The sequence below is a fragment of the Leucopleurus acutus genome, assembly GCF_964270905.1.
Source record: "Leucopleurus acutus genome assembly, chromosome: 2".
Classification (NCBI taxonomy): domain Eukaryota; kingdom Metazoa; phylum Chordata; class Mammalia; order Artiodactyla; family Delphinidae; genus Leucopleurus; species Leucopleurus acutus.
This window is the reverse complement of record NC_139143.1, coordinates 147,729,070-147,756,723: the sequence shown is the minus strand read 5'-3', so window position 1 is coordinate 147,756,723 and position 27,654 is coordinate 147,729,070. Positions and strand designations below refer to the sequence as shown.

General features: G+C 39.9%; 1 protein-coding gene across 1 annotated transcript in view; it reads left to right on the top strand.

Annotated features, from left to right (window-relative positions):
- The first annotated feature begins 507 nt into the window (after nucleotides 1–507).
- Nucleotides 508–27,654, top strand: part of TTC4 (tetratricopeptide repeat domain 4) — a 36,121-nt gene continuing 8,974 nt past the window's right edge. Inside the window, exons 1-8 of the mRNA XM_082834524.1 lie at nucleotides 508–624; nucleotides 1,276–1,393; nucleotides 2,767–2,928; nucleotides 6,428–6,505; nucleotides 7,945–8,069; nucleotides 24,279–24,365; nucleotides 26,103–26,320; nucleotides 26,897–26,978. Of these exons, the coding sequence (XP_082690650.1) occupies nucleotides 514–624; nucleotides 1,276–1,393; nucleotides 2,767–2,928; nucleotides 6,428–6,505; nucleotides 7,945–8,069; nucleotides 24,279–24,365; nucleotides 26,103–26,320; nucleotides 26,897–26,978 (981 nt within the window). The 5' untranslated portion in view covers nucleotides 508–513. The remainder of the gene's footprint in view (nucleotides 625–1,275; nucleotides 1,394–2,766; nucleotides 2,929–6,427; nucleotides 6,506–7,944; nucleotides 8,070–24,278; nucleotides 24,366–26,102; nucleotides 26,321–26,896; nucleotides 26,979–27,654) is intronic.

Here is a 27,654-nt window from a genome sequence, read left to right as displayed (position 1 = left end):
CTTGCTGCACCACCGAGCCCGGCCCTTTCTGTACCCTCCATGGGTAATGCTCTTGCGCAGACAACCCCCAGCCTCTTCCTTTGCTTGAATGCCTGCCCACCCTGTTTAAAACTTTTCTTCCGTAGTCCTTGCTACCACCTGACAAGCTCTCACATCTTATTTGTTTATTGTCTGTCTCTCTCCTCTACCTAATCAACTCCTAGAGGGCAGGGATTTTACCTGCTTTGCCTAGCGCTGTATACCCAGCGACTAGAACAGGCCTGGAACACGGAAGGAGCTTAGGAACTATGGGTTGACTGAACCCACGACCCCAAAAGTACTCGGGAGGGCGCGGCAGGGCCGGTGCTTCCCGGGGGAGGGGTGGAGTCCGGTCGGCCACGCCCCCAAAAAGGCGGAACCAGAGGCACAAGGGCCGGCGCAGCCCGGAAGATTGAAGGAAGGGTACCCACGCCGCCGGAAGTTGTCGAGCGATTTTCGGCGTCTGGACCGTGGCAGGGGAGGCAGGGAGCTGACATGGAGCGGCAGGAGCAGGACGCGGCCTCTGATGACGCTATGGACTCGTTCCTGGAAAAGTTCCAGAGCCAGCCTTACCGCGGCGGGTTCCACGAGGACCAGTGGGAGGAGGTGAGCGGGCCCGGGGTCTCCGCAAGTGTGTGTGTGTGTGTGTGTGTGTGTGTGTGTGTGTGCGCGCGCGCGTCGTCCGAACTCCTGGGGCCTCCAGGGCGCCGAGGCGCCTCCCTCACCTCCGAGCCCTGCCGCTGCCAGCGGAAAGGTGGTTTCTACTTGAGTGTTAAAAATCGGCCCCGAAAAGTTTTGAGGGTCTTCTTAAGCTGCCAGTACGTTTAGGTGTCCAGGTTTTGGAGTCAGAAACCTGTGACTCCACCACATACTGGCTGTAATACTGGGTCAGTTAATTTCACCTATCTGAGCCCATCCCCTCATTTGTAAAATTCCTCTAACTGTAACACCAATCTCGTGGGATTGTGGCAGAGCTGAAGTGAGAGGGTGGGTAAAGTGCCAGGAACATACGAGTGCTCGACTGATGGTGATTACTACCACTCTTATAAGAATGTGAGAACTGAAAGATCTTTAGGGATTATTCTACACTCTGTTTTACAGATGGGAAACTGGGGCCTGGATAGGGAGAGAGAGGGGCAATCATGAAGATTTGCAAATTATGATGAGTAAGAAAACTTTGATGTAGAGATATGGAATTGGATGTACTCAGTGGAAAATCCTATTTATGTAGTTCATTCTTCTCTTAACAACCTCCAGGAATTTGAAAAGATCCCCTTATTTATGAAGAAAGCGCCATCAGAAATTGATCCCCAGGAGAATCCTGACTTGGCTTGCCTCCAGTCAATTATTTTTGATGAAGAGCGATCTCCAGAAGGTATCTTCAGTGACTCTAACATTTGTTTTGCTCCTCCATTGAATTGAGATAAAGTGTGGGTCAGAAAGCTTCTGATGGATAACAAGAAGTAGTTAGCCCGAGCTAACTTGCCACTATTTATTCCAAATATACTTCTTTGGATACCTACTAAATGCTAGGCATTGGGGATACAGGAATGAATGAGACTGCCCTCAAAGGTTACATTCCAGTGGATAGCCAAACTGCCCTAAAGAATCAGGACAAACCTGTGTGATAAGTGCCAAGTGTAACTATAGGTGCTGTTGGAATACTAAAGGTGGGGGAAGTAGGAGTGGGCTTTCACTGGGTGGGAAATTTTAACTGAATTATAACAATTTTGTAGGCTTTTGCTAAGTTAAGGAGGGTAATTTGTATTCCAGGGACTCAAACAACACGCGCAAAAACAGAAGTGTAATTTCCCCCCGTTTCTTCTGTACTTAAAAAAAAAAAAGTCCTGTCAGACTTCCCTGGTGGCATAGTGATTAAGAATCTGCCTGCCAATGCAGGGGACATGGGTTTGAGCCCTGATCAGGGAAGATCCCGCATGCCGCAGAGCAACTAAGCCCGTGTGCCACAACTACTGAGCCTGTGCTCTAGAGCCCGTGAGCCACAACTACTGAGCCCACGTGCCACAAGTACTGAAGCCTGCGCGCCTAGAGCCCCTGCTCTGCAACAAGAGAAGCCACCGCAATGAGAAGCCCGTGCACCGTAATGAAGAGTAGCCTCCGCTCACTGCAACTAGAGAAAGCCCACGTGCAGCAACGAACACCCAACTCAGCCAAAAATAAATAAATAAATAAGAAAAAAGCAAAATAATATTTGAGAAAAAGAGTCCTCTCTTCAAGAGCTAGGATAAGTATACTTTTTTTTTTTTTTTTTTTTTGCGGTACGCGGGCCTCTCACTGTTGTAGCCTCTCCCCTTGTGGAGCACAAGCTCCGGACGCGCAGGCTCAGTGACCATGGCTCACGGGCCCAGCTGCTCTGCGGCATGTGGGATCTTCCCGGACTGGGGCACGAACCCGTGTCCCCTGCATTGGCAGGCGGACTCTCAACCACTGCACCACCAGGGAAGCCCAGGATAAGTATACTTTTTTCCTTTATGCTCTTTTTTTTTTTTTTCGTAAACACTTAATAATCTACCTTGTAAAGTATTTGGAATTGATTGTAGTTAAGTATGTGTGACTTTATTTCTCCATGGTGATACCCAGTTTTATAGCATTCGTTTTTGAGTTTTCTTTCCCTATTGGTTTCTTGTTTTTGTTTGTCATATATTACATTATTGCATGATTTAGAATTATTTTTAATGAGCCCTTTAAAAAATAGGAAATAGTGATCATTTTTTCTCTTTTTTGCAGAACAGGCCAGGACCTTTAAAGACGAGGGCAATGATTACTTTAAAGAAAAAGACTATAAGAAAGCTGTGATTTCGTACACTGAAGGATTAAAGAAGAAATGTGCAGACCCTGATTTGAATGCTGTTCTTTATTCCAACCGGGCAGCAGCACAGTACTATCTGGGTAATTTATTCCATTATTTAGTACTTTCTAAAAAATTAACTTATGATAAAAACAACTGTATGATGGCTAGTGGAGGGTTTGAGAGTGTCGGCGGAAGAGGAGCTGCTTATCCCAGAAACCTAGGATAGCTTACTCTAACTGAGCTCTGCTTTTCTAGATAGACTTGGTGAAAAGGGAAACCAGGTAGGTTGTATAATTCTTACTGTCTGAACCAAATGAGTAACATCAAATACCTTAATGCATGAGTTGGTATGATCTGGAATTTTTGAGCCCAAATGCTTCTACTCTCTCTCTCTCTCTCAAAAAAAGTTTTTTTCTGGCCTCTTCTCAAGGATGCTAGAAGGGTTAAGGCAATAGAGTTCTTTGTGTGAGAGAAACTGTATTAATACAAGGGAGAATTTCTCAAAGAGTATTCTGTGGGACCTTTGAAGTAAAACATTCTTTGAACAAGTAAATTTGGACAGTGCTGCTTCTTCATGGGGGATTCGCAGTGCACATTAGTACGTTAATGCTGAGAAAACCTACAGCAAAGAACCTTACCCTGTGATTCTCAGGTTTTATAAGCCCCCTTTTCAAGTAACACTTATTAACATGCAGGACTGTTCTGCAGACATGACTTTGGGAAACACTGATTAATTGTTTGGGTGGCATTATTGTTGGTGACTATAGTCTTGGTCGTATTAGACTGATGTTTCTTATCACAGAGTTTTAGAGAGGACCTGGGAATGACCTCAGCCTTTTCTGAGGGGCTGGTAGACAATAAGCCTTGCAAGTCTAGCTGGGATAAGTCTGTTGGGACTTGTCACCATTGGAGCAGAGTTTCTTTCTAATCATAGGCCGCTCCAGCTTCTTCTCCTTTAGAACTTTAGAGATTATTTGAGCCAACCAGCCCCCTCATTTTACATAGGCCCAGAGAGCGACCTCTTTGGTTAGTGCCAGAACCTTGACTAGAAACCCACTCTTCTAACTTCTGGAGGAATACATTTTCTTCATTGAGCAAACTGAGTTCTTGTTCCATGCTAGGCACTGGCATCATAGAAGTGAGTTAAGACCTGACCTTTCCCTAAAGGAGTTTAATTTATTTACCTATTCAGTCAGTAAATAGAAAGCATTTACTGTGTGTAGGCACTGCACTGCGAATAAGAGCTACATAGTTCCTTTCCTTGGGGAACTAAAGAATGTCATGTATAGGGTTAATAAGACCAAAAATACCTTGAAAGAAAAAAACTGCATGTAATGTGATAACCAGAGGAGCAAATGTGTAATATTCAGAGACATTCCTTAAATGATGTCACTGGTATGGCTTACAGAGCACTTTCACATTTTTTTTTATCCCTCTTGACCTCATAGCAGCTATGTAAGATAAATGAGGTTAACAACTTTATCCCTAGTTAGCAGAGTAAGAAACTGTAGTAATAAATGTAGTAAAATGAATTGTTGAAGGGTACACAGTGAGGAATGTGGAATCAAGTTTGATTCAGAATACACTAAATGGAAGACCCCTTTACCCACGCTTCCGGAGGTACCTGGTGCTGTTGATTCTTTAGTCCTGAGTACTTTGTGGGTTCTACAGTATAGCTTGGTAGCTTTGAGTTTTCCCTCTGCTGGCTTAGAAGTCAGTTTTCTCAAGCCTAATTAGGCATTTAGCCTGTGTCTCTTTGTTCTCCAGCTTTAAAATGTGTTCTCTGTTGTTCTCATTCTTGTTGTCTCTGTGGATTTATGGTTTTTTTGTGGCAGAGGGGAAGTGGTAGGGGTTGAACTGCATATGTTCAGTCTACTGCCTTTTACCAGAAGTTTTTGGATTTCTTTTATATGTATTTTTTCCATAGTTAGGATCATGCTGTTCTTCCAATTTTGTATTCAGTTCTTTTCACTTAATTTTATAACATAAACAATTTCACCTGTCATTAAATTATTTGTGAATACTATTTTAATAGCTACATAAAGTTGCATCATATGGACATACCAGGGTTTACACTATTTGCTTTACTATTCTGCTGTTGTTGAGTATATAGCTGCTTTTAAGTTTTTTTTGTTTTGTTTTGTTTTGTTTTTTGTGGTACGCAGGCCTCTCACTGTTGTGGCCTCTCCCGTTGCGGAGCACAGCCTCCCGGACGCACAGGCTCAGCGGCCATGGCTCACGGGCCCAGCCGCTCCACGGCATGTGGGATCTTCCTGGACCGGGGCACGAACCCGTGTCCCCTGCATCGGCAGGCAGATTCTCAACCACTGTGCCACCAGGGAAGCCCTAGGTTTTTTTTAAGTAATGCAAAAATGAACAAAGTTAGTGATAAAGTTTTTCCAGTAATTCTGGTTATTCTTTAGGATTTGGCAAACTGTGACTCACAGGCCACATCTGGATCCCTGACCTCTTGTAAAACAATTTTAAAAGATTGTAAAACAAAGAAGAATGTATAACAGACCATATGTAGCCTGTAAAGTCTGAAATATTTACTGTATGGTCCTTTAGAGAAAAATTTTGCTGACCCCCAGGCTAGAGTTTTAGAAGTGAAATTAATAGGTAAATACCAAGCTGTTAAGTAATACTTACAGTATAAACTAGAAAGTGAAAGTCTATCTCATGCCTCCTAGTTTGGATAACCAGTGTGTATGATTGCACACCTTTTTTAAATGCACTTACAGATATATATGTGTGTGTACCTGTGTCTGTATATTTAGATTGGTTTGTTTTATAAAGATGGGCTTCTATACACATTGACCCACCACTTAAAATAATATAGCACAGACATCCTATCATGCTTTTACATGCAGAACTGTCTTACTCTTTTTAATAGCTGTATTTAGTAGTATGGATTTACCATAATTTATTTCATCATTACTAAATTGAGGGTATTTAGGTTATCTCCAGCTTTTCATAATTAAAAGTAATGCAGTGGTTAACATGCTTTTACATTTATCCTTTTACATTTTTGCAAGCATTTTTTTGTTTTTTTGCGAGCATTTTTTTTTTTTAACATCTTTATTGTTTTGCAAGCATTTTTAAGGATCAGTTCTTAGAAGAGTATTGTTGGGTCAAAGTGTATGTACAAAGTGCATGCCAATATGCTCTCTAATTTACTCTTAGAGTGTCCTTTTTCCATATCTTCACCAATATTGGATATTATCTGTTTTTAGTTTTTACCAATTTCATGTTAATTTTAATTTCTCTAATCATTAGTGATGTTGAGTATCTCTCCATATGCTTACTAGCCATTTATAGTTGTTCGGTGGGTTGCCTGATGCTGTAAACATTTCTAAGGTGCTTGATGAGCACAACTTTATTTTTTTCTATTGGGTTGGCCAAAAAGTTCGTTCAGGTTTTTCTGTAAGATGTTATGAAAAACCCGAACGAACCTTTTGGCCAACCCAATATAAACAGTTGCTCTGATTTTTATCTCTCCAAGATTGTCCAAGAGTGTTTTTGTTTCTACACACAAAATTTTGGAAGTAATCTGATCTCAAAACGTGTTTTCTCTTTTACTAAATGGTGTTTTGTTAGGCAATTTTCGTTCTGCTCTCAATGATGTGACAGCTGCCAGGAAGCTAAAACCCTGCCACCTGAAAGCAATAGTAAGAGGTAAGTCTTGTAGAACTGTAGTATGATTGTCATCGTGGAAAAGCTGGCATGCACTGCACCAGAAGTATTTTAAGCTTTGATATGAAGGTGCTAAGATACTAATGAAGTCACCTTATTTTTGCCATCTTGATATTAAGTCCTTGTCAACAGCAACATGCCATTTTTAAAAGAATTCCCCAGAGAATAATCCAACCCTCTGTGTTTTAAGAATTTGTAGAGAAATTGAAACTCCTCATTTTAAATTAATAAAGATAAAATTAATTAAAATAAAGCAGTTTTAAAAGCCACATTCTAATTTTTTTTCCAAACTAGCTGATTGAAAGGCAAGATCTTCAAATGCCATGTTAATGTTAATTAAAAGATAAGTTATGGGACTTTGGCTGCTAACTCTAATGCTGAGATGTTCCCAGATTATTTTTTCTCTTGTAGTCTGACCTTTGTGTGTAATAATAGTGCTTTTATTACTTTTATACTTCACCTTTTCTTTGAGAAGCTCAAAGGTGATTTGTAAACTTTAATTTATTCATTACATATTAATCTCTGTATCCTCATGACCAACTTAAAATGCTTTATCAAAGTTATTGCTTCATTAATCATGGTTAGGGGGTTTAAGTAGATCTAGGTCCTTCAGCTGTAGGGAAAGGAGGTACTAAACAAAGATGGGCAAGTAAATTGAGTATAGTCCTGTGGAATTTGCCACAGGCTGGAAGTCTGTACTTTGATTGAATTGTCACTTTTACCTTACCATGTGACCATAGCGAGACACCCACTCTGAGTATCAGTATGCCCATCTCTGGAAGATCAGGTTGGATTCTATTGACATTTAAGCCCTTACAGTTCTGATATTTTTAAATTCTGTGGAAAGCCCAAAGAGGCTAACTGGAGAAAAAACATGATTAAAGGAGAGGCAGCTTAAACTGGTAGCCATCAAGAACAATTTTAGGAGAGACCTAATGTCTTTGGTCTTGCCATTGCTTTTGTGAATGACTGAGACAAATTCTGCTTTCTCTCTCCATTTAAAGAAAGTCATCTGAGATGAACTTTATTCTTCTCATTTATAGATGAGGAACCTGAAGCTCAGGGATGCTCAGTCCTTTGTCTAATATTTAGTTGGTAAATGACAGCCAGATTTCCAGTCCAGATCTGTCTGATTCCAAAGACTGTGTTCTTTGCCACTAAGCTGTAGCCTTCCCTACTTTAAGAGTCCTTGATACCAGAAAGGCTTACAGGAGTTTTGAGCTGAATGGGCCCTAGAAATCCTTCTGATCTAAGATACAAGAAATAGTCTTCCTTGTCTGGGGAATGTACTACAAGGGTCTTTATCATCCATTTTCCCTTCAGGGTACTGGCTGGTAGCTGGTTAAGGTTGGGGGTCCCTTTCAAGGATGGCTCTTCCCATGCCTGTTGTCCACAGATACTAAGGGTGCTGGGTTCTACAGGTGCCTTATGCCATCTGGAACTGAAAAACTATGTCGAGGCTGTGAACTGGTGCGATGAGGGGCTGCAGATAGATGCCACAGAGAAGAAGCTTCTGGAAATGAGGACTAAAGCAGACAAGTTGAAGGTTGGTGGCAAAATCAGCCAATTGGCATTTGCTAATTAGCATTAATTAATTAATTAGCATTTCCCAGATTGTATCTTGGGTCATTGTAAACTTTTTCTTCTTTAAAACAAAACCCAGGGAATTCCCTGGCTATCCAGTGGTTAGGACTCGATGCCGAGGGCCACGGTTCAATCCCTGGTCAGGAACTAAGATCCCACAAGCCATGTGTGGGATCAGCCAAAACAACAACAGCCAGCCAAACAACAAAAACAAACAAAACCCAAAATCAGTCCCTACCCTTGGCACTCTGGAGGATACAGATAAGTAAACAAGCAAGTACATAAATAATTATAATATGATAGAGGCAAGGACGAATACGTAGTACTTGATAAATTTATGACTATTATGATTTGACTAAATAGATTAGTGCCGTAGTCTAGTCTGCACACTGAGTATAGCTATTGAAAGAGAGGAGGGGAAAGGACAGTTAAACATTTAAGCAAAATCTTAAGCTTCTATAATACTGTGTAACTCCCAACATTAAGACACCTATAACTTGCTCATGAAATGCTACATTTCTGGCACATAACAGCAACAGTGATGATAAAATTAACTCTGTAGTCTGTAATAACAGACTGCCAACACTACCAAAAAAAAAAAATCCAACATTTAGATAGCACTTACTGTATGTGTGTTCCAAGTGCTATTTAAAAATTTTTACTTACATGAATCCATCTGAACCACACACAGTCCTGTAAGAGAGGCACTATTCTAATTCACCTTCCACTAGTGAGGTAGCTAGAGCAGAGAGATCAGGAAGTTGCCCAAGTCACACAACTGGTGACGCTGGGCTTCAAAGTCAGGCTGTTTGGCTCCAGAGTCCACATTCTTAGTCCTGTGCATTATTGCCTCACAAGTCTGTTCAGTACAAATCCAGACTTGAGTTCTCTTGATTCCTGGTCTAGGTTCACTGCTTATACTATGGAATGGGAATTTTCAGTGCCAAGGGAGCCTAGAGCTGGCCCTGAACAGGGATAAGTTAGTCAGAGGTCATTTTGGTCATATCTACAAAAGTAGATATGTGTGGACCCACATGGCTCAATAACAGAATTCTGAGCCTAGGCAACTAGGGGTGGGCCAGAATTTCTAGGAGTGGTATACACAGGAGAGAAGATCAAGAGGGCTACTGTGGAAGGCCATCACTGAGCTTATCTGCAGAAAAACACTTGTTCGACCTAAATGAAAGCTTTTAGGTCCTGCAGCATAATTAAAGGGAGATTTCAGGGCCCAAAAGCCTGACATTAGGTATAGGTGACATTGCTTGCAGAGTATCAGGATTATACCCTTTTATCTGAGTATAAATTGATTTTGGATTCCCATGTGCTTGGTATATGTGAGCAATAGACCCATATGGTTATGTTAAGATCAGACAAAATAGACTTCAAGGCAATGACTGTTACCAGAGATAAAGCAAGGCATTTTTTTTTTTTAATGATGAAAGGGTCAGTTTATCAAGCATATTTAACAATTCTAAATGTGTATGTACCTAATAATAGAACTTCAAAATGTATGAAGCAAAAATTGACAACTCAGAAGGAAGAGACAAATGTATAAATAGGTAGAAATGTCAACATCCCTCTCTCAGAGTAACTGATAGACTTAAGTAGATAAATCAGTAAAGAGAAGTGATGTCAGCAAAAATAGCCAACTAAAGACCCGGAAAAATTTTCTCCATAAAGTCCATAGAAAATGGACAAAAATGCTCAATCAACTTTTCCATAACTCTGAAATGAATGGAAGGCTTGCAGCAATCTGGGTAGTGTTTGTTCAAGAAAAATGGCTGAACCTCCGTAAGAACAGCAAGCTTTGTGGCATTTTTATCTTGCCCTATCCCCATCTCCTCCCTCCCTAGTTGCATAGTAGCCTTGAAAGCCAACAGCCCACAATCATGGTGAAAATGAGCAGCCTGGCAGCCACCAGAGGCAGAACAGGATTAGAGCTCCTTCAAAGCCCCATTCCCAGAGGATTGTCATTATTTGACCATCTAGAAGATCCCACTTACAAGTTGTTTTTATTTGACACATCTTGAAGCTATCCCAGTAGGAAAAGCTTTTTCACAGAGTGTTGGTGTAGGAGGCATTTGTTAAAAACAATTTGAGGCAGTTATTTAATATTGCATCTGCCTGAGGCAGTAGAAAACCCCTGAGGCAAATAATAGGCTTACCAGAAAACTTAAAAGGAAAAGCTGGGGAATGAGATTCTGTAGGGGCTTTGAAAAGCTCCAACATATTCCTGGGAATCTAGAAGGTCACATATGTGCTCTTGCTATGCATGTGCTCAGGAAAGATCTAAGAATGTCCTAAGCTCTAACCTCTGGCTGATTTGGAAGCTTTGTGCCAGCAGGAAATGAAGGCTAAGGCTGAATTGTTAACTGCTGGGGTGATTGTTGAAGCCTTGTCCAAACATGACTGCAGAGCCCCTTGGCAAAGACTGGGAGACTTTTTGGCTCCAGGCGTTTAGGGAAATCTGTCCAGTCATTATCTCACCACTAAGCTAACTGGAGACTTGAGTAGTCACATATAACAGAGAATACAGGCTTTACAGAATTAGTTCAGAAAAGTCACTAAACAAACAATAGTGACAGCAACAACAAACACTGGGGAGGGGAGAGAGAGAATATGCTTTCCAGAGTTGCCACATTATATTATTTTAAATGTCCAGTTTTCAACAAAAAATTACAAGAAAAGGAAAAAAAATCAACAGAAACTGTCCCTGAGGAAGCCCAGACATGAGACTTAAAAGGTAAAAAACTTTCAACCAGCTATTTAAAATATGTTCTAAGAACTGCTGCCTGAAAAAAAATGCACCATCTGGAAGTTGAGAATTAAGTTTTATTCAGCAGACTTACTGAGGACTTAAGCCTGGGATACAGCCTCTCAGATAGCTCTGAAGGACTGTTCTGAGCAGGTAGGGGGGAAGCAAAGATATAGGGAAAAAAAAAACCCATGTGGTCGAACATCAAAAGACTACTGCTAATTAAAGAAACAGACATTTCAAGTTAATGAATTTAGTGCTTTTCTATATGGGGAGATGGGCTTATTGAAATTATTCCTTTGATATGCACGTTAACTGTAGGACCAGTATTCTGTTTTTTTCCATGCTGAGCATCCCTTAGGATGCACCATCAGGGTGGCTGCAGTGGCTGATGGCTTGATGCCCACAAAATTCTTTGTTTACTGAAATGGCAGGTTACATTCTTTGTCCACAGTGCCTCCTCTTGATCATAAATTCGACCAATGTTTGGGAGGCATTTCATGACCAATTTTTTCCCACTGCGCTAGGAAGGCTCATTCCTAGATCAGGCAGAGAGCCTGTTGGTAGGCTACTCAATGTACTAATTTTGGATCAGGTCCTACTGATAATCTTAAATTCTTTGGATCACCTGTCTTACTAGTCTGTTATTCAGGAAATGTTTTCCCTTGTTGCCTCTTCCCACATCTAGAGTTGCACTATTACAATTATTCTGTGTAGAGTTGTATATATGATCAACTGCCTCAAGATGTTTAACCATCATTAATTTTGTTGGAGGCCTGGTTACACATTGGGTAATGCAAGAGACAACAATCTTATAAAACAGACAGGATGTGAGTAATATAGCTAGTAAATTAATAAAGTTGTAGTGCAGCAAAGAGAGGCACAAGATATAAATAATTTGAAAACAACAAGAGAGCAAGTTAAAATAATGGTTAGTATAGCTAGTTGTAATATTGTCACAGTAAGCCATCAGGTCCACAGGGGAGCCAGCTGGAGAAGCCAAATGCAGGAGGAATCAGGTAGAGAGAAAAAAATTAATGTTTCATCTTTGTTTACAAAGGTATACTTTCTCAATTTGTTGTAGGTCATGGTTGCCATAAGAGGAAAGCTTTTCTGGAAAGCCAAGATTAAAAGCTGGTATATTTCAGAAAAAGTCATAAAATTATAAATCATATTTATCAGTTCATTCAGTCCCATGTAATTATGTCCTGTTGATCTAGATGGAGGCATTGGGTTTTCCATTAGAGTTTTGTAATTTCTTTTTTTTTTTTAAATAAATGTATTTATTTTTGGCTGCATTGGGTCTTCATTGCTGCGCACAGGCTTTCTCTAGCTGCGGTGAGTGAGGGCTACTCTTTGCTGTGGTGCGCGGGCTACTCTTCGCTGTGGTGAGCGGACTTCTCATTGTGGTGGCTTCTCTTGTTGTAGAGCACGGGCTTTAGGTGCGTGGGCTTCAGTAGTTGTGGCTCACGGGCTCTAGAGCGCAGGCTCAGTAGCTGTGGAGCATGGGCTTAGTTGCTCCGCAGCATGTGGGATCTTCCCAGACCAGGGCTCGAACCCGTGTCCCCTGCGTTGGCAGGCAGATTCTAAACCACTGCGCCACTAGGGAAGCCCCTTTTGTAATTTCTTACCCATTTCAGTGGTATGATCTAAAAGTTATCAGAAATTAATATTTTTCAAAGTCCTTGTGAATCTTCTTGAAGATTTTCATTTTATAAAAGCATCAAAGTAAAACAGTGATTGTAAATGACAAAAGACTTAAAATGGCATGGTTAAAGATCTGATTACAATGTAATTGACAAGAAACTTGGTCATTTCTGTGACATACAACATCTTAAGATAATAATTAGAATTATGACTGATAACATACCAGGACAATCAGATTTTTAGGAATTCCATATAAAATTTGGAATATCTGTATTAACATTTACCCACACAGCATAATCTAAGAAGGTTTATCTCCAATCACTTGACAATGTTTTTCAAGTAATTTAACATACCAAATAAACCTAATTAGTTTAATATTCCTCTGAGATGCCTCAGGGTTCCTTTGAAGCTTCCCAGAGTTAGCTGGAGGTCAAAAGAACTTCAGTTAGAATTAGATATTTGGGAAGTGTGTCAAGAATATCAAAAAGGTTTTAAAAGGTTTGACTTGGTCAAATAGGATCATAGGTCATTGTGAAATAATACTTATTCACTTAACCAAAGTGACAAAAGATTTCTAAAACAGGGACTTCCCTGGTGGTGCAGTGGTTAAGAATCCGCCTGCCAGTGTACGGGACACGGGTTCGATCCCTGGTCCAGGAAGATCCCACGTACTGTGGCGCAACTAAGCCCATGCGCCACAACTACTGAGCCTGCAAGACACAGCTACTGAGCCTGAGTGCCACAACTACTGAAGCCTGCGTGCACTAGAGCCCACATGCCGCAACTACTGAAGCCCGTGTGCTCTAGGGCCCACGTGCCACAACCGCTGAGCCCATGTGCTGCAACTAATGAAGCCCGTGCACCTAGAGCCTGTGCTCCACAACAAGAGAAGCCACCACAGTGAGAGGCCCGCACACCGCAACCAAGAGTAGCCACACTCGCCGCAACTAGAGAAAGCCTGCGTGCAGCAACGAAGACCCAATGCAGACCAAAAAAAAAAGATTTCAAAAGGAAATACACATCACCTAAAGGCAAAGAAACCCATATAATCTGTTATCAAAAACGGTATTCCAAGAAAATTTTTTTCTCTTAATAGAGAAAGGAACCAAATCTAGTCCTGCACCAACCTACTTTTTTTTTTTTTTGCGGTACGCGGGCGTCTCACCGTTGGTGGCCTCTCCTGTTGCGGAGTACAGGCTCTGGATGCACAGGCTCAGCAGCCATGGCTCATGGGCCCAGCCGCTCTGTGGCATGTGGGATCTTCCCAGACTGGGGCACGAATCCGTGTCCCCTGCATCGGCAGGCGGACTCTCAACCACTGCGCCACCAGGGAAGCCCCCCAACCTAACAAAATCAATTTACCTCATTAATTTAGTCCCAGCCTGACCATGTACAAAACTCCTTTTTCAGGGCTTCCTTTCTACAAACCTTCCACAACTTTCTGTATCCATATTAGTTTGTTCCTTATTTTTCCATCTAGAAACAACCAGCTCTAGGACAAAATCACTTGTTCCCCTTAAAATGTATTTCCATTCCTCATACCTTCTTTTGCTGAAAACACACATCGTACTTTACTTGCATACTGAAACATTTCCCTTATTGTTTTTAGTGCCTTTAATTACATATTACAGTTTTAACCTTTAAAAATCTTAATCTCTAGCAAAACTGACAAGCAGCAAGTAATTGTGACCTGTTTGTTATACTAGCATTTCCTGATTGGCAAATTTGGGAATATTCTAGAACCTCTAGAAACATATATCTTATAGCATAATTTCTTTCCTCAGTGTGGTACAAGACGTGTCTAATAAACCCAGACATCTTTAGTTTCCCTCTTGTAAGGAGACAAAAGTAGGTAAGTTTAGACCTGTTTAGCAATTAATGTTCCAGTATTTTATTTGAAATGACTTGGATAGTCAGTGAATTCTCATCATTTAATTTAACTTAGCAAAACTCAAGTTACCAAAAATCAGGCGAAACTATAGATAGACATACCCAAGACATAATTATTCCTAAGAGTTCACCTGTAAACTCTTGTCTCATTTACCTTTATTTTATAACTTATGAAGATATCATCATACTGCGGATGAAGAATGTCACCTGCCATTATCAGTAAACAGAGGATGTTGCAGCCATCAAGCCATCAGCCACTGCAGCTGTCCCTGACTGTGCACCCTGAGGGGATTCAGGATGGAGGAAAAAACAGGATACTGGCCCTAGATAGTTAAGATATAACATATATTTCAAAGGAATGATTTCAGTGAGCCCAGACTCTTGCATCTTCCCATACATAGAAAAGTGTTAAATTCATTAACTTGAGATGTCTGTTTTTATTTAACAGTAATCTTTCAATGTTCCGACTACCTGGTTTTATGTAGAAACTATATATCCTGACTCCTCCCTTACCTCTTCAGAGCAGTTCCTAGAGCTGTCTGCCTCCCAGGCTTAAGTCCTCAGCAGGGACTTAAGAGGCTGCCTCCCAGGCTTAAGTCCTCAGCAAGGCCTCCAAATAAAACATAATTCTCAACTTTTAGGTTGTGCATTTTTTTCAGTCAACAATACCAAGTTAATTTTTCTTGCTGATAAACTCTGCAACAGAAATAACATGAACTTAGTTAACCTAGGTACAATAAAAGTAAGGTATGTCTATGTCTATATTGATTAAACCAACAAGCTTAAGCTAGCTCTATTACCAGATACAATTTAATATTGAATATTTCCTAGGTCATGTGAACCTGAAACTCATTCTGGCCAGTTTCCATTATATTTAGAAAAATTTAATTTGTAAGTGCTTACTTTTAAGTCAATTAAATGAGCTCTTTTATAAACTTAATTTTGATAATATTTTCCAGAGGTAGACACATCTTGTATATATAATGTACACACAGACATATAAACAGACAAAACTGGAGATCTCATAGCTTTAACATGTAGTTATGAATCAGGTATTATAAACTTACTAGTTTATAAATAGCAGTTGGAATAAGTTAAATTTATTTGCTCAGATGACTAAGGCTTATACTATGTGTGGAAAAGACTTAAGGTTTATATTTGTCCTTGATAAATCCCTTACGGAGGCTATAAGTTAGATTTTGAGTGAGGGAGCCTTTCCAGCAGTTTGAGTTTAAAAGAGCCTTTTTGTCTCATTTGGTTTCAGGTTTTACCTGATTGAGCTAACTAGGCTCAGTCTCAGGTGTTTGTGGGCTGTATTTACATTTCTGATTTGTAGAGGTTTGCAACACAAAGACAGTTGCTTTAAATTCTCTAAAGAACTGGTCTGCTGCCTAAATGATATTAAGATTGATTGGCCGAACTATATTTTCTTTAATTTGCATTTTTATATCAGTGAGAAAATTTCCAGCTATCTGAAAATTAAGAGGTCTGTGTTCTAGAACTTTAGGGTTCAATTTATCATGCCTTCAAAAGTTTGCACAAGGCATTCAACCAAGGCTCTCTTTCTGAGTGTACAGGGTAAACCCAGAGCAAAAATCTCCATTATTATTATTATTATTATTTTTTCCATTATTATTTTTATTGGCCCCTGAATATTAACTCCCAGGTTTTATTTCATATAGTGTGGGCCCAGGTAACCTTGTTGGTTTCTTTTAGTATGTTTAATTAATATTGTCTGAGGGGCAGATTTATATACGCTGTCTTAAAATAGGCAGGGGAAGCATTCCCCAGTGAGACATAATGTCTATCCTACAATATAATTAGGCAAAAGGGATATAACCATCTTACATAAAGCCCATTTAAATATACCAATTTATATAAACTTTCATCTCCATTCTGTCAACTTTTAAAAAAAAATTATTTAATTATTTTTGGCTGCGTTGGGTCTTCGTTGCTGCGCGTGAGTTTTCTCTAGTTGCGGTGAGCAGGGACTACTCTTCGTTGTGGTGTGCTGGCTTCTCATTGTGGTGTCTTCTGTTGCAGAGCACGGGCTCTAGGCATGCGGGCTTCAGTAGTTGTGGCTCTCGGGCACAGGCTCAGTAGTTGTGGCGCACGCGCTTAGTTGCTACACGGCATGTGGGATCTTCCTGGACCAGGGCTCAAGCCTTTGTCCCCTGCATTGGCAGGCGGATTCTTAAGCACTGTGCCACCAGGGGAGCCCTATTCTGTCATCTTTTATACCTTTAACTAGTTTCCATCAGGATCCGATTGACAGGCCTTGGTCTTAACAACAGTCCCAGAAGCTTTCTTTTCTTTTTATCCCCCAACCATTTAATCTATTTTTGTATAAAAGGCTCTGGGGTCCCCAGTGAGAGATTGAGCCAAGGCACTCAGGCCTTTTTGTCAATCTTTTAACTTGATTAATTGGCCTAACTGTTGCCCCAAGTAATAGTTGGTCAGGTATCTCAGTGTAGTTTTTTTCTAGGCTTTTAAATATATATATATATATACACACACATACATAAACACACACACGACACATAGTTTTTAAACTGGGGTAAATAGAACAGACTTGTTTGGGGCCCTTTAATGTTGGGGACCAATAGAGGGTCCCTTTGACCCATCCAACCTTAGGTAGTATTGTATCAGAACCTTTTTAATCCTATTAATGTTCATTTTATTTATCCCATTTCTTAATAACCGTCTAAAGATTTCTTTATCCATTTGGGATGAGACCCTTTAAAATTTCCACCTTGTTGGGAAGAAGTCTCTAGACTTTCTTTTCAGTTTTTTTCTTACTTCCCTGTTAATCAACCTCATTAACATTAATTATCCTAATGTTTTTATTGGCATCTGTAAGACCCACTGAGGGGAAGCAGAGACCACAAATAAGGCTTCCCAAACTGTTTTTTTTTTGTTTGGTTGTTTTAAACTAAGGAGTTCTGGGAATTCCCTGGAGATCCAACGGTTAGGACTCCACGCTTTCACTGCCTAGGGCACAGGTGCGAAGTAAGATCCTGCAAGCCATGTGGCCAAAATTAAATAAATTAATTAAATAAACAAACTAAGGAGTTCTTAGGTTAACCATTTTACATATATATTTTTTCCACCTTCTAATTTGGCTTTATCATAGGTACCAATAAAATAGCTGTTTATAATGAGAGCTCTCTAAAAAATATACCAATTTAGAATTTTCTCCAATTTAAAAGATCCATTGTCTGGCCATTAACTAGATATATCCTAATAGTGACTCAAGCCAATAAGATGCAAGAGGCGTCCCCACAGGAGAGTGTGAAGGATGCTGCCTATACAAGATCTAGAAAGTGTACTCCCAAAAATAGCGTAAGAAAGTAAAGGCCTTTGTTGTACAGGCTGACGCAACTAAGGTTCAGATGACAAAAGCCCCTGAGAATTGGCAGAGTCAGACAAAAGACTGCTCAGAATCCCAGTCTGTTCGATTGGTTGTGAAATGTACACCATATGTGTACCTTCCAGATGTCAGAGAACAGGCTATTAAAACACACACACACACACACACACACACACACACACACACACACACACACACACACACACACACACACACACACACACACACACACACACACACACACACACCACGTTGAGGAAGATCAGGTAGAACGTTTTCATCTCAAAGGCACAGGGAGAGAAATGCAAGTTCCCTCTAGAAGGGCTTTTGTTTCTTTAAGGTCAGAATTCTGCAAAGATGTTTTATCAAACTGTCTTTCTCTAACTTAACTGCAAACACAATAAAAGAACCTCATCTTGGCCATTTTCAGGGTGAGATTTCCCTTAATTACCAGTTAAGTAAGTACAAGTTTTGTATGTACATAAAACTGGCTGGGGTGTTAGTTGGAGGCTGGCTTTCTCTGATGCCCCTCATTTAGAAAAGTTATTAGGCCAGCCTCTCACCCAATCACACAGTCCAGATCACTCAGTATCTCTTGACTGAGCAACTTGCAGTGTCTTCGAACCAGGATGTACTTTTTCCTGTTATCTTTCAACTGGGCTCCCCCAGTATCTTTCAGCTGGGGAGCCAGATACTGGTTATATACAACTGAATAAAACTCACAGCCAATAATTGGGAGATCTGAGAACCAAGAGAGACTCACCCAAATTTGTTTGGACTCTGAGGCAGATGGGCACAAGAGGCCTCTGCTGGTACCAAGACTCCAGCTCCTTGTAGAGGTCAGGTGAAGCAGAGAAGTCTGCCCTGAGTCCCTTTGTGGTCACCAAAACTGTCAACTGAAAAAAAAAAAGCACAACCTAGAAGTTGAGAATTATGTTTTATTCAGCAGAGTTACTGAGGACTTAAGCCTGGGATACAGACTCTCATATAGCTCTGAGGGACTGTTCCACATGTAGTGGAACATAAAAAGATTACTGCTAATTAAAGAAACACACATTTCAAGTTAAAGAATTTAGCACTTTTCTATGTATGGGAAGATGTAAAAGTCTGGGCTCATTGAAATTATTCCTTTGATATGCACCATAAATATCTAGGGCCAGTATTCTCTTTTTTCCATCCTGAATTCCCTCAGGGTGTGCTCTCAGGGGTGGCTACAGTGGCTGATGGCTTTATGACTACAACATCTTTTGTTTACTGAAATGGCAGTTGACATTCTTTGTCCACAAAACAAAAGGAAACAATGTTTGAAGAACTTAAAAAAATACATGGCAACACTCACCAAATAGGGAATATCATTAAAGAAAAATTAACAACTGAAATGAGAAATTCACTAAGGGGTTCAAGAATAGAACTTTGAAGATAGGTCAATTGTGATTACTCAGTCTGAGGGATAGAAAGAAAAAAGAACAAAGAAAGATGAAGAGAGACTGAGAGACTTATGGGATGCCATCAAGCATATCATAGGCATAATGAGAGTCCCAGAATAGAGAGAGAAAGGGGCAAAAGAATATTTGAAGAAGTAACAGCTGAAAACTTCCCAGATTGATGGAAAATAGTAAGCTACTCTCCCCAAGAAGCTTAACAAACACCAAGTAAGATATACTTAAAGAAATCTATATCCAGACACATCATAATCAAACTGTTAAAAGTCAAAGACAAGAGAATCTTAAAAGCATCAAAAGAGAAGTGACTCTTCATATATAAGAGATCCTCAATAAAATTAACAGCTGATTGCTCATCAGAAGCCATGTTAGCCAAAGGGCAGTGGGATGACATGAAAAGTGCTGAAAGAAAAAGACTGTCAACCAAGAATTCTATATCCAGCAAACTTATCCTTCAGAAATGATGGAGAGGAAGAAGTAAAACTCTATTTGTAAATGATATGAGCTTATATATAGAAAATCCTAAAGAATCCACTAAACTATTGGAACTAGTAAATTAGTTCACCAAGCTGGTAGGATATGTCAGAATACACCCATCAGCTGTATTCTATACACTTTTAATGGAACATTCCAAATGTGGAATTAAGAAAATTCCATTTACAATAGCATCAAAAAGAATAAAATATTTAGGAATAAATTTAACAAAAGTAGCGTAAAATTTACACTTTGAAAATACAAAACATTGTTGAAAGAAATTAAACCTAAATAAATGGGAAGACATCCCATATTCATGGATCAGATCTTTTTTAAAAAAATTTTATTTTTGGCTGCATTAGGTCTTAGTTGCAGCACGCAGGATCTTTGTTGGGATCGTCACTGCAGCATGCGGGATCCTCTGCTGCGGTGCATGGGCTCCTTGTGGCACGTGGGCTTCTCTCTAGTTGTGGCGTGTGGGGTCTCTAGTGGTTTCCCTTGTGCTCAGTAGTTGCAGCACGCGGGCTTAGTTGCCCCACAGCATGTGGGAACTTAGTTCTCCGACCAGGGATCAAACACACATCCCCTCCATTGGAAGGTGGATTCTTAACCACTGGACCACCAGGGAAGTCCCTCATGGATCAGATCTTAATATTGTTAAGATGACAGTACTCCCTAAATTGGTGTACAAATTCAATGTAATCTTCCTCAAAATTTCAGTTAGTTTATTTGAAGAATATTGACAAGCTGATTGTAATATTCACGTGGAAATTCAAGGGACCCAGAATAGCCAAAACAATCCTGAAAAACAAAAATAAAGTTAGAGAACTCAAAATTCCCAATTTCAAATCTTACTATAAAGCTATAGTAATAAAGACATTGTGGTACTGGTGTAAAGATAGACATATAGATCAATATAATAGAATTGAGAGCTCAGAAATAAACTCTCACATTTATATATAGATGATTTGCGACAAGGGTACCTAGACCATTTAATGGGGAAGGAATAGTCTTTTCAACAAATGATTCTGGGACAACTGGATATCCACTTGCAAAAGGATGAACTTGGACCCTACCTCACACACACACACACACACACACACACACACACACACACACACACAACCTCGAAATGGTTCAAAGGACTAAAACTGTAAAACTCTCAGAGGAAAACATCAGCGTAAATCTTCATGACCTTGGGTTAGGCAATTGTTTTAGATATGACACAAAACGCGTAAGCAACAAAAGGAAAAATAGGTAAACTGGACTTCATCAAAGGTTAAAAACTTTTGTTCTTCAAAAGACACCATTGAGAAAGTGAAAAGACCACCCACAGAATGGGAGATAATATTTGTATCATATATCTGTAAGAGACTTTTATCTAGAATATATAACGGACTCTTAACATGTCAGTAATTAAAAAGACAACCCAATTATTTAAGTGGGCGAAGGATCTGACTAGATGTCACTAAATATAATACAAAAATGGCCGACAAACACATGAAATATGCTCAACATCATTAGTCATTAAGGAAATGTAAATCAAAACCACAGTGAGATACTATTTCATACCCACTAGGATGGCTCTAATTTTTTTTTAAAGGAAGATAACAAATGATGAAGATGTGGAGAAATTGAAACCCTCATAAGTTGCTGGTGGGAATGTAAAATGGTACAGCCACTATGGAAAACAGTTTGACAGTTCCTAAAAAAATTAACCATAAAATTACCGTATGACCCAGCACTTCCACTCCTAGGTATATACCCAAAAGGATTGAAACCAAATATTCAAACAAATACTTGTACGTGAATGAACATAGCAACAATATTCATAATGGCCAAAACATGGAAACAATCTAAATGTCCATCATTGTAGATAGATGGTAGAAAAAAAGGAATAAAGTACTGTAAAAAGGAATGAAGTACCGATACATGCTACAGTGTAGACGAACCTCAAAAATACCATGCTGAGGGAAAGAAGGCAGATACAAAAGAACACATATTGTGTGATTCCATGTATATGAAACATCCAAAATACATAAATCTGTAGAGAGAGAAAGCACATAAGTGGCTGCCAGGGTTCGGGGGAAGGGGGAAATGTTGAGTGACTGCTTAATGGGCTTGAGATTTCTTTTTAGGGTGTTGAAAAGTCTTGGAACTAGATAGAGGTGATGGTTGCACAGTAAAGTGAATGTACTAAATGCCACCGAATCGTATACTTCAAAATGGTTAATTTTATGTCATGTGAATTTCACCTCAATTAAAAAAATTTTTTTAAATATATACTAACCATGAAATAAAAAAATATTGATAAATTGGACTTGGTCAAAACTGAAAATTTTCTATTCTATAAAAGACATCAATAAGAAGATTAAAAGGCAAGCCATGGAATGGGAGAAAATATTTGTATTACATACAGTTGATCCTTGAACCACAGGGGTTTGAATTGCGCACGTCCACTTATATGTGGATATTTTTCAATAGTAAATACCACAGAACTACGTGGGTGGTTCATGGTTGGTTGAACCTGAGGATGTGGAGAAATAGAGGATATAGAGGGCCGACTATGAGTTATGCATGGATTAACCCTGGTGTTCAAGGGTCAACTGTATATCTAACAAAGGATTTGTATGCAGAATACATAAAGAAATCTATTCAATATGAAAAAATTTTTTAATTTTGCAAAGAAACAGACACTTCTCAAAAGATTTACAGTAGCACTTAAAAATATACATAGTATCATTAGTCATGTGGGGGGAGAATGCAACTTAAACATCAGTGCGATCCCAGTTCACAAGACTGACAATACCTAATACTGGCAGAGATGTGAAGGAGCTGGAACTCTCATAAATTGTCAGTGGGATATAAACCACTTTGGAAATCAGTTTGTCAGTTTTATATTCCTATCCTATGACTCAGCAATTTTACTTCTCAGTATTTAGCTAAGAGAAATGAAAACATGTTCATAACAAGACTTGTATAAGAATGTTGGTAGCCAATTTTATTCATAATAATCCAAAAACAGCCCTTGTGTCCATCAACAGGAGAATAGATAAGCAAAGTGTGGTATATTCAAACAATGGAATATGACTTGGTAATGAAAAGAAACAGACCTATCAGTGATGGGATGGGAGGGTGATGGACTGCAAAGAGGTATGAGGGAACTTTCTAGAATGTTCTCTATCTTGATTGGAGTGTTGGGTACTCAGGGTATACATTTGTCAAAACTCATCTAACTATATACTTAAATTCTCAACAGAGTTGACTTTTTTTACATATATAAAGGGGCAGCAAACTTCATAGTTCAGGACTCCTCTGACCTAGGGGTTATGTGGGCTTTATGCGGGCTGCAAGACCCCAAACTTCAGGTGAGACAGCAGGGAAATCACATCCTCGCACTTGCATCTGTAAGTCAAGAGGAAAAACAACATGGGACAGAATACAAGTCATCCTTAATCATCCATCTTAACCATTCTCTAATGTGGACCAGACACTGTGGTCCAGTGTAGCTCAACTGTGAAGGCAGAATTGGACATAGTTCTAGTGGTATCCATGGGTTTGATTACTCTTGGTAGTACAATCAAACTTCCTAACAGCAGAAAGGATTTTTGCAGCTCTTGGCAGACTGGATTGGAGAAGGATGGCCAAGAATTATCAGCCATTGTCTCCTGAAAGGGTAGACTTTGTTCATAAGAAAAAGAAGATCTGTGTTAGCCCTTGTGGGGAGGATAAGGGATGGTTGGTGCTATATTTTAGAGCAGGGCTCAGCAAACTGACCCACAGGCCAAATCCAGCCTTTGTTCTGTTTTTGTACATTCTATGAACCAAGCATGTTTTTCATATTTTTAGAGGGTTATGAACAACAAACAAAGCAACAAACAAAGCTAGATAATGTTCGACAGAGACCATACATGGTCTGCAAAGCCTAAAATATTTACTGCCGTTTACAGAAAAAGTTGGCCCCTACTAATCACAATCCTGAGGGTAGGTAGGAGTACGATCACCTGGCTTTGGGTAGATTAGCAGGAAAAGGAAATCTAAATTATATTTCTGCCAGATGAAGTAGACTGGTGGTATTTTTCTCTCATGGACTGTAATTGTGCAAAAGGCAGAGCCTCTGGTAAGTTGTTGGCCTGGGTTTTTCCATTGTGTTTTCCTAAACCCCAGCCATAACAGAGAAGTTTAAATGCCCCATTGGCCCTGATGTCAGTCCCTCTACCAAGAATGCCCTCTCTCTTTCATCTGGTTTCTGTCTAAACCCACCTCCTCGATGGGGCAGAATCAGTCACTCCCTTCTCTGTGTATCATAGCACTCAGTTCATACCACCAGGCTAACACGTAGACCTTTTTACATGTCTGTCCCCCTCTGGACTATGAGCTCCTTGGGTAGATTTTAACATTTTTGCTGCCACTGGTCCTGGCATCCAGATATGTGCTCCTTAAATGTTTATTGAACTGAATCCAGCCACTGGTATCCCTTGATATACAGGAGCCTGGGTTGAATAGAGACCAGAGATAGCTATTTAGGATCAGGCTGGGGTAACAAGTGGAGGCAAGTTCTTTAGAGCTGATGTATCTGAATTTCATTTTCAGCGAACTGAACAGAGGGATATAAGGAAAGCAAAGTTGAAAGAAAAGAAGGAGCAGAATCAGAATGAGGCTTTACTCCAGGCCATCATGGTGAGTTCTCAAACTTTAGGCCCTTCTGGTCTTGTGAAATCCACTAATCCTGAAGCCTGTTGGGAATGTTTCTGGGAATGCTTCACCTGAATTAGTTGTACATTTTCTTTCTGCTTTTGGTGAAGCAGTGTGACAAGTCAGACCTTCTGAGTTCAGCCAGCTCTCTCACTTGCATGCATGTATTGGTTTCAGGTAACATACACGGAATTTAGTAGCTTTCGGTTAAGCATTTTCTAATCTTCACAGTAGCCTTCTGGGGTAGGTCTTCTTGCTCCTGTTTTTGCTAGATGAGCACATAGTCTCAGGGATATGAAGAAACCTCACACAGCCGCTATGTGTCAGAGCCAGGTCCTTGCTCTCAGCCCCTGTGTTATACTGCATCCTGAGAAAGTGAATTTTTAGGATGTAGCTCTTCTAACTGTAACAACAACACAAAATTCTATCTCCCCTTCCCTCTCCTGACTGCATTTTAAATGAACGTCATCTGATCCAAATCTTGCTTTCACAAGTCACTTTGAGCCTTGGCTGCTCAGGGGAGGTAATACTGGCTATGAGATTGCGGGGTAGGTTCTTGGTTAGGTTCTTGGTTTCATTCTTTGCCGAGTTAAATTATGTGCCTATTTAAATTACTTGTTGACTTTGAGAACGTGACAGTTCTAAGATGCACTCCACTAGTTCCTCCGCACAACAAAGGATCTGTTAACACATTAACAGATTAAACAGAAGGGAATACTCCAGAGGGATTTGGTCATTTTCTAAACTGTAGAATATTGGAATGCCCAGACATTTGCATACAGACCTATTTTGGTTCTCTCCTTTAACCGTGCATCTCAAACTTCAGTGTACTTAAGAATTAATCTCAAGAGTAATATAAACAAAGCCGTATATACTACACTTTAGTGGCTTAAAGCAGAGGTCAGCAAGCTGCAGCCAGTGGCTTACAGCCCTGCCTGTTTGTGTATGTCTTACCAATGGCTGTTTTCACACTACAGTGGCAGGGTTGAGTAATATCAACAGAGACCATTTGGCCCGCAAAACCTAAAATATTTCTTATCCGACCCTTTAAGGGAAAGTTTGCCAACCCCTGATTTAGGAGATACCATCAAGGTAATTTTGATTACATATCATTTTCCTCTTGTGTGCTAGCCTTAGGAGCCTCCACACAGCATACATAAGAGGTGACTCTACTGTTCAGTCCTTTGATGTATCCTTGTTTCTATGAGACAATCAAGATTAAGTCAATGTATGCATTATTTTTATTATCCCATGTCCTAGCTAAATGGAAACGTTTGCCATGTTCGTACATGCCTCTCTGCATCTTTTCTGTACCTTTGCACATGCTGTTCCTTGGCTGTTACTTGGGGTAGAATGCCCTTCCCACTCCCCTGCCCCCCAACTTTTCTGCTTTTCAAAATCATTGTTCAAGGCCTAGCATCCCCCAGTCCCCTCCAGACCCCAGGCTGAATTAATTATTCACGGTCTGCAGTTCCACAGCTTTACTTCTTACCTTATGTTGTACTTATTACCATGTCTAGCTCATGTCTAGCATGCTAGACAGAGTCTAGCATGTGGTAGATGCCCAGTAAAGGTGAGTTAAACAAGTCTCAGGGATAATAAAGACGAATCATGTGTAGAGCTGGCTCTCAGGGAGCTCGCAGTGTTATGGTTTCCTTGTTTTAGTGAAATGAGTTTGCATCCTTCCACACATAAGGTGTGTGTTTTCTTTTTTTAACCCAGGCTAGGAACATCAGGCTAGTGTCTGAAGCTGCTGGAGAGGATGAAGATTCAGCCTCAGAAGGTCTCGGTGAGCTCATCCTGAACGGGCTCACTTCTGAGAACCTGTACGGAGCCAGGCTGAGTGTAGATGATGGGGGAAGACTGACCTGGCCTGTGCTCTTTCTGTACCCAGAGTATGCCCAGTCAGACTTCATCTCTGCTTTTCACGAGGACTCCAGGTACTTCCTTCCCCAGGAGCCCTTTGCTATGCTTGCATGCTCTTCCTTGCTGTCTCCGCAGGATGGACAGGTGGATTTTTAGTTGTGGAGGACAGAGAATAGTTTTAGAGGGTTTTACACAGTCTGGTTGGTATAACCTCTCTATTCCATAGCTGATTTCTCCTTTTACTAAGTAGCTTTGCAGTGACAGACCACAGTACAGTGTTTGTCAAGCGCTGGTACTTGTCTCGTGAGAGATGAAATCATTGGAGGTAGTACCTGCATAGAACTGAAGGGTATATTTATTAGAAAACGTATGTCTGGCGATTTTGACATGTGATTTCATAGGGTTAATGCTTAGAATGTGGCTGAATATAAGAATGTTGTTAATCCTGAGTCAGTTTAAAGAGAATTACTATGTCATAATAGGACAAGTGATACACACATTTTGGGCACTACTGTCAAAATGGATTAAGCCTGCATTTCATGATTTATATACATTCTTGATATCTCTGTGAATTGGTGTCCAGGGCATGGGATGTAGGAAAACATATTATGAGTTATTGATACCCAGAAATACATGTTATATCTCCTTAGGTTTATTGATCATCTAATGGTGATGTTTGGTGAAACGCCCTCTTGGGATTTAGAGCAAAAATACTGCCCTGATAATTTAGAGGTAAGAGAAGTTTTATTTTGTTCCTCTATGGAAATTGGGGTGGGGAGGAACAGGGAGTACAGTGAGGTTTCACTGCCTTTTTAAAAAAAAATCGTGGTAAAATATAAAAAACATAAAATTTACCATTTTAAGTGCACAGTTCAATAGTGTTAAGTACATTCACATTGTTGTACAACCATCACCACCATCTGTCTCCGTTTTCATCATCTTAAACTGAAACTCCATGCCCATTAATCAATAACTCCCTATTTTCCCTTCCCCTCAGCCCATAGCATCTACCCTGCTACTTTCTGTCTCTGAATTTCTCTCTCATATAAGTGGAATCAGACAGTATTTATCCTTTTGTATCTGGCTTATTTCACTTGGTGTAATGTCTTTAAGATTCATCATGTTGAGCATGGGTCAGAATCTTATTCTTTTTCAAGGCTGAATAACATTCCATTGTTGCAACTTAAAAAAAAAAATCACAACTTTACAGAACAGAGAATTTATCTTCTAACTGTTTGAAAGTAAGATGCCAACTGATGCCCCATCACTCCTGAATACTTAAGTGTCTATTTCCTGCGAAAAGGACATTTTCTTTCATGATTCCAGTCAATCATCAAAATCAGGAAATTATCTTTAACATACTCTTACCAGCTAATCCTCAGACTCCATCAGTTTTCACAAATTTTCC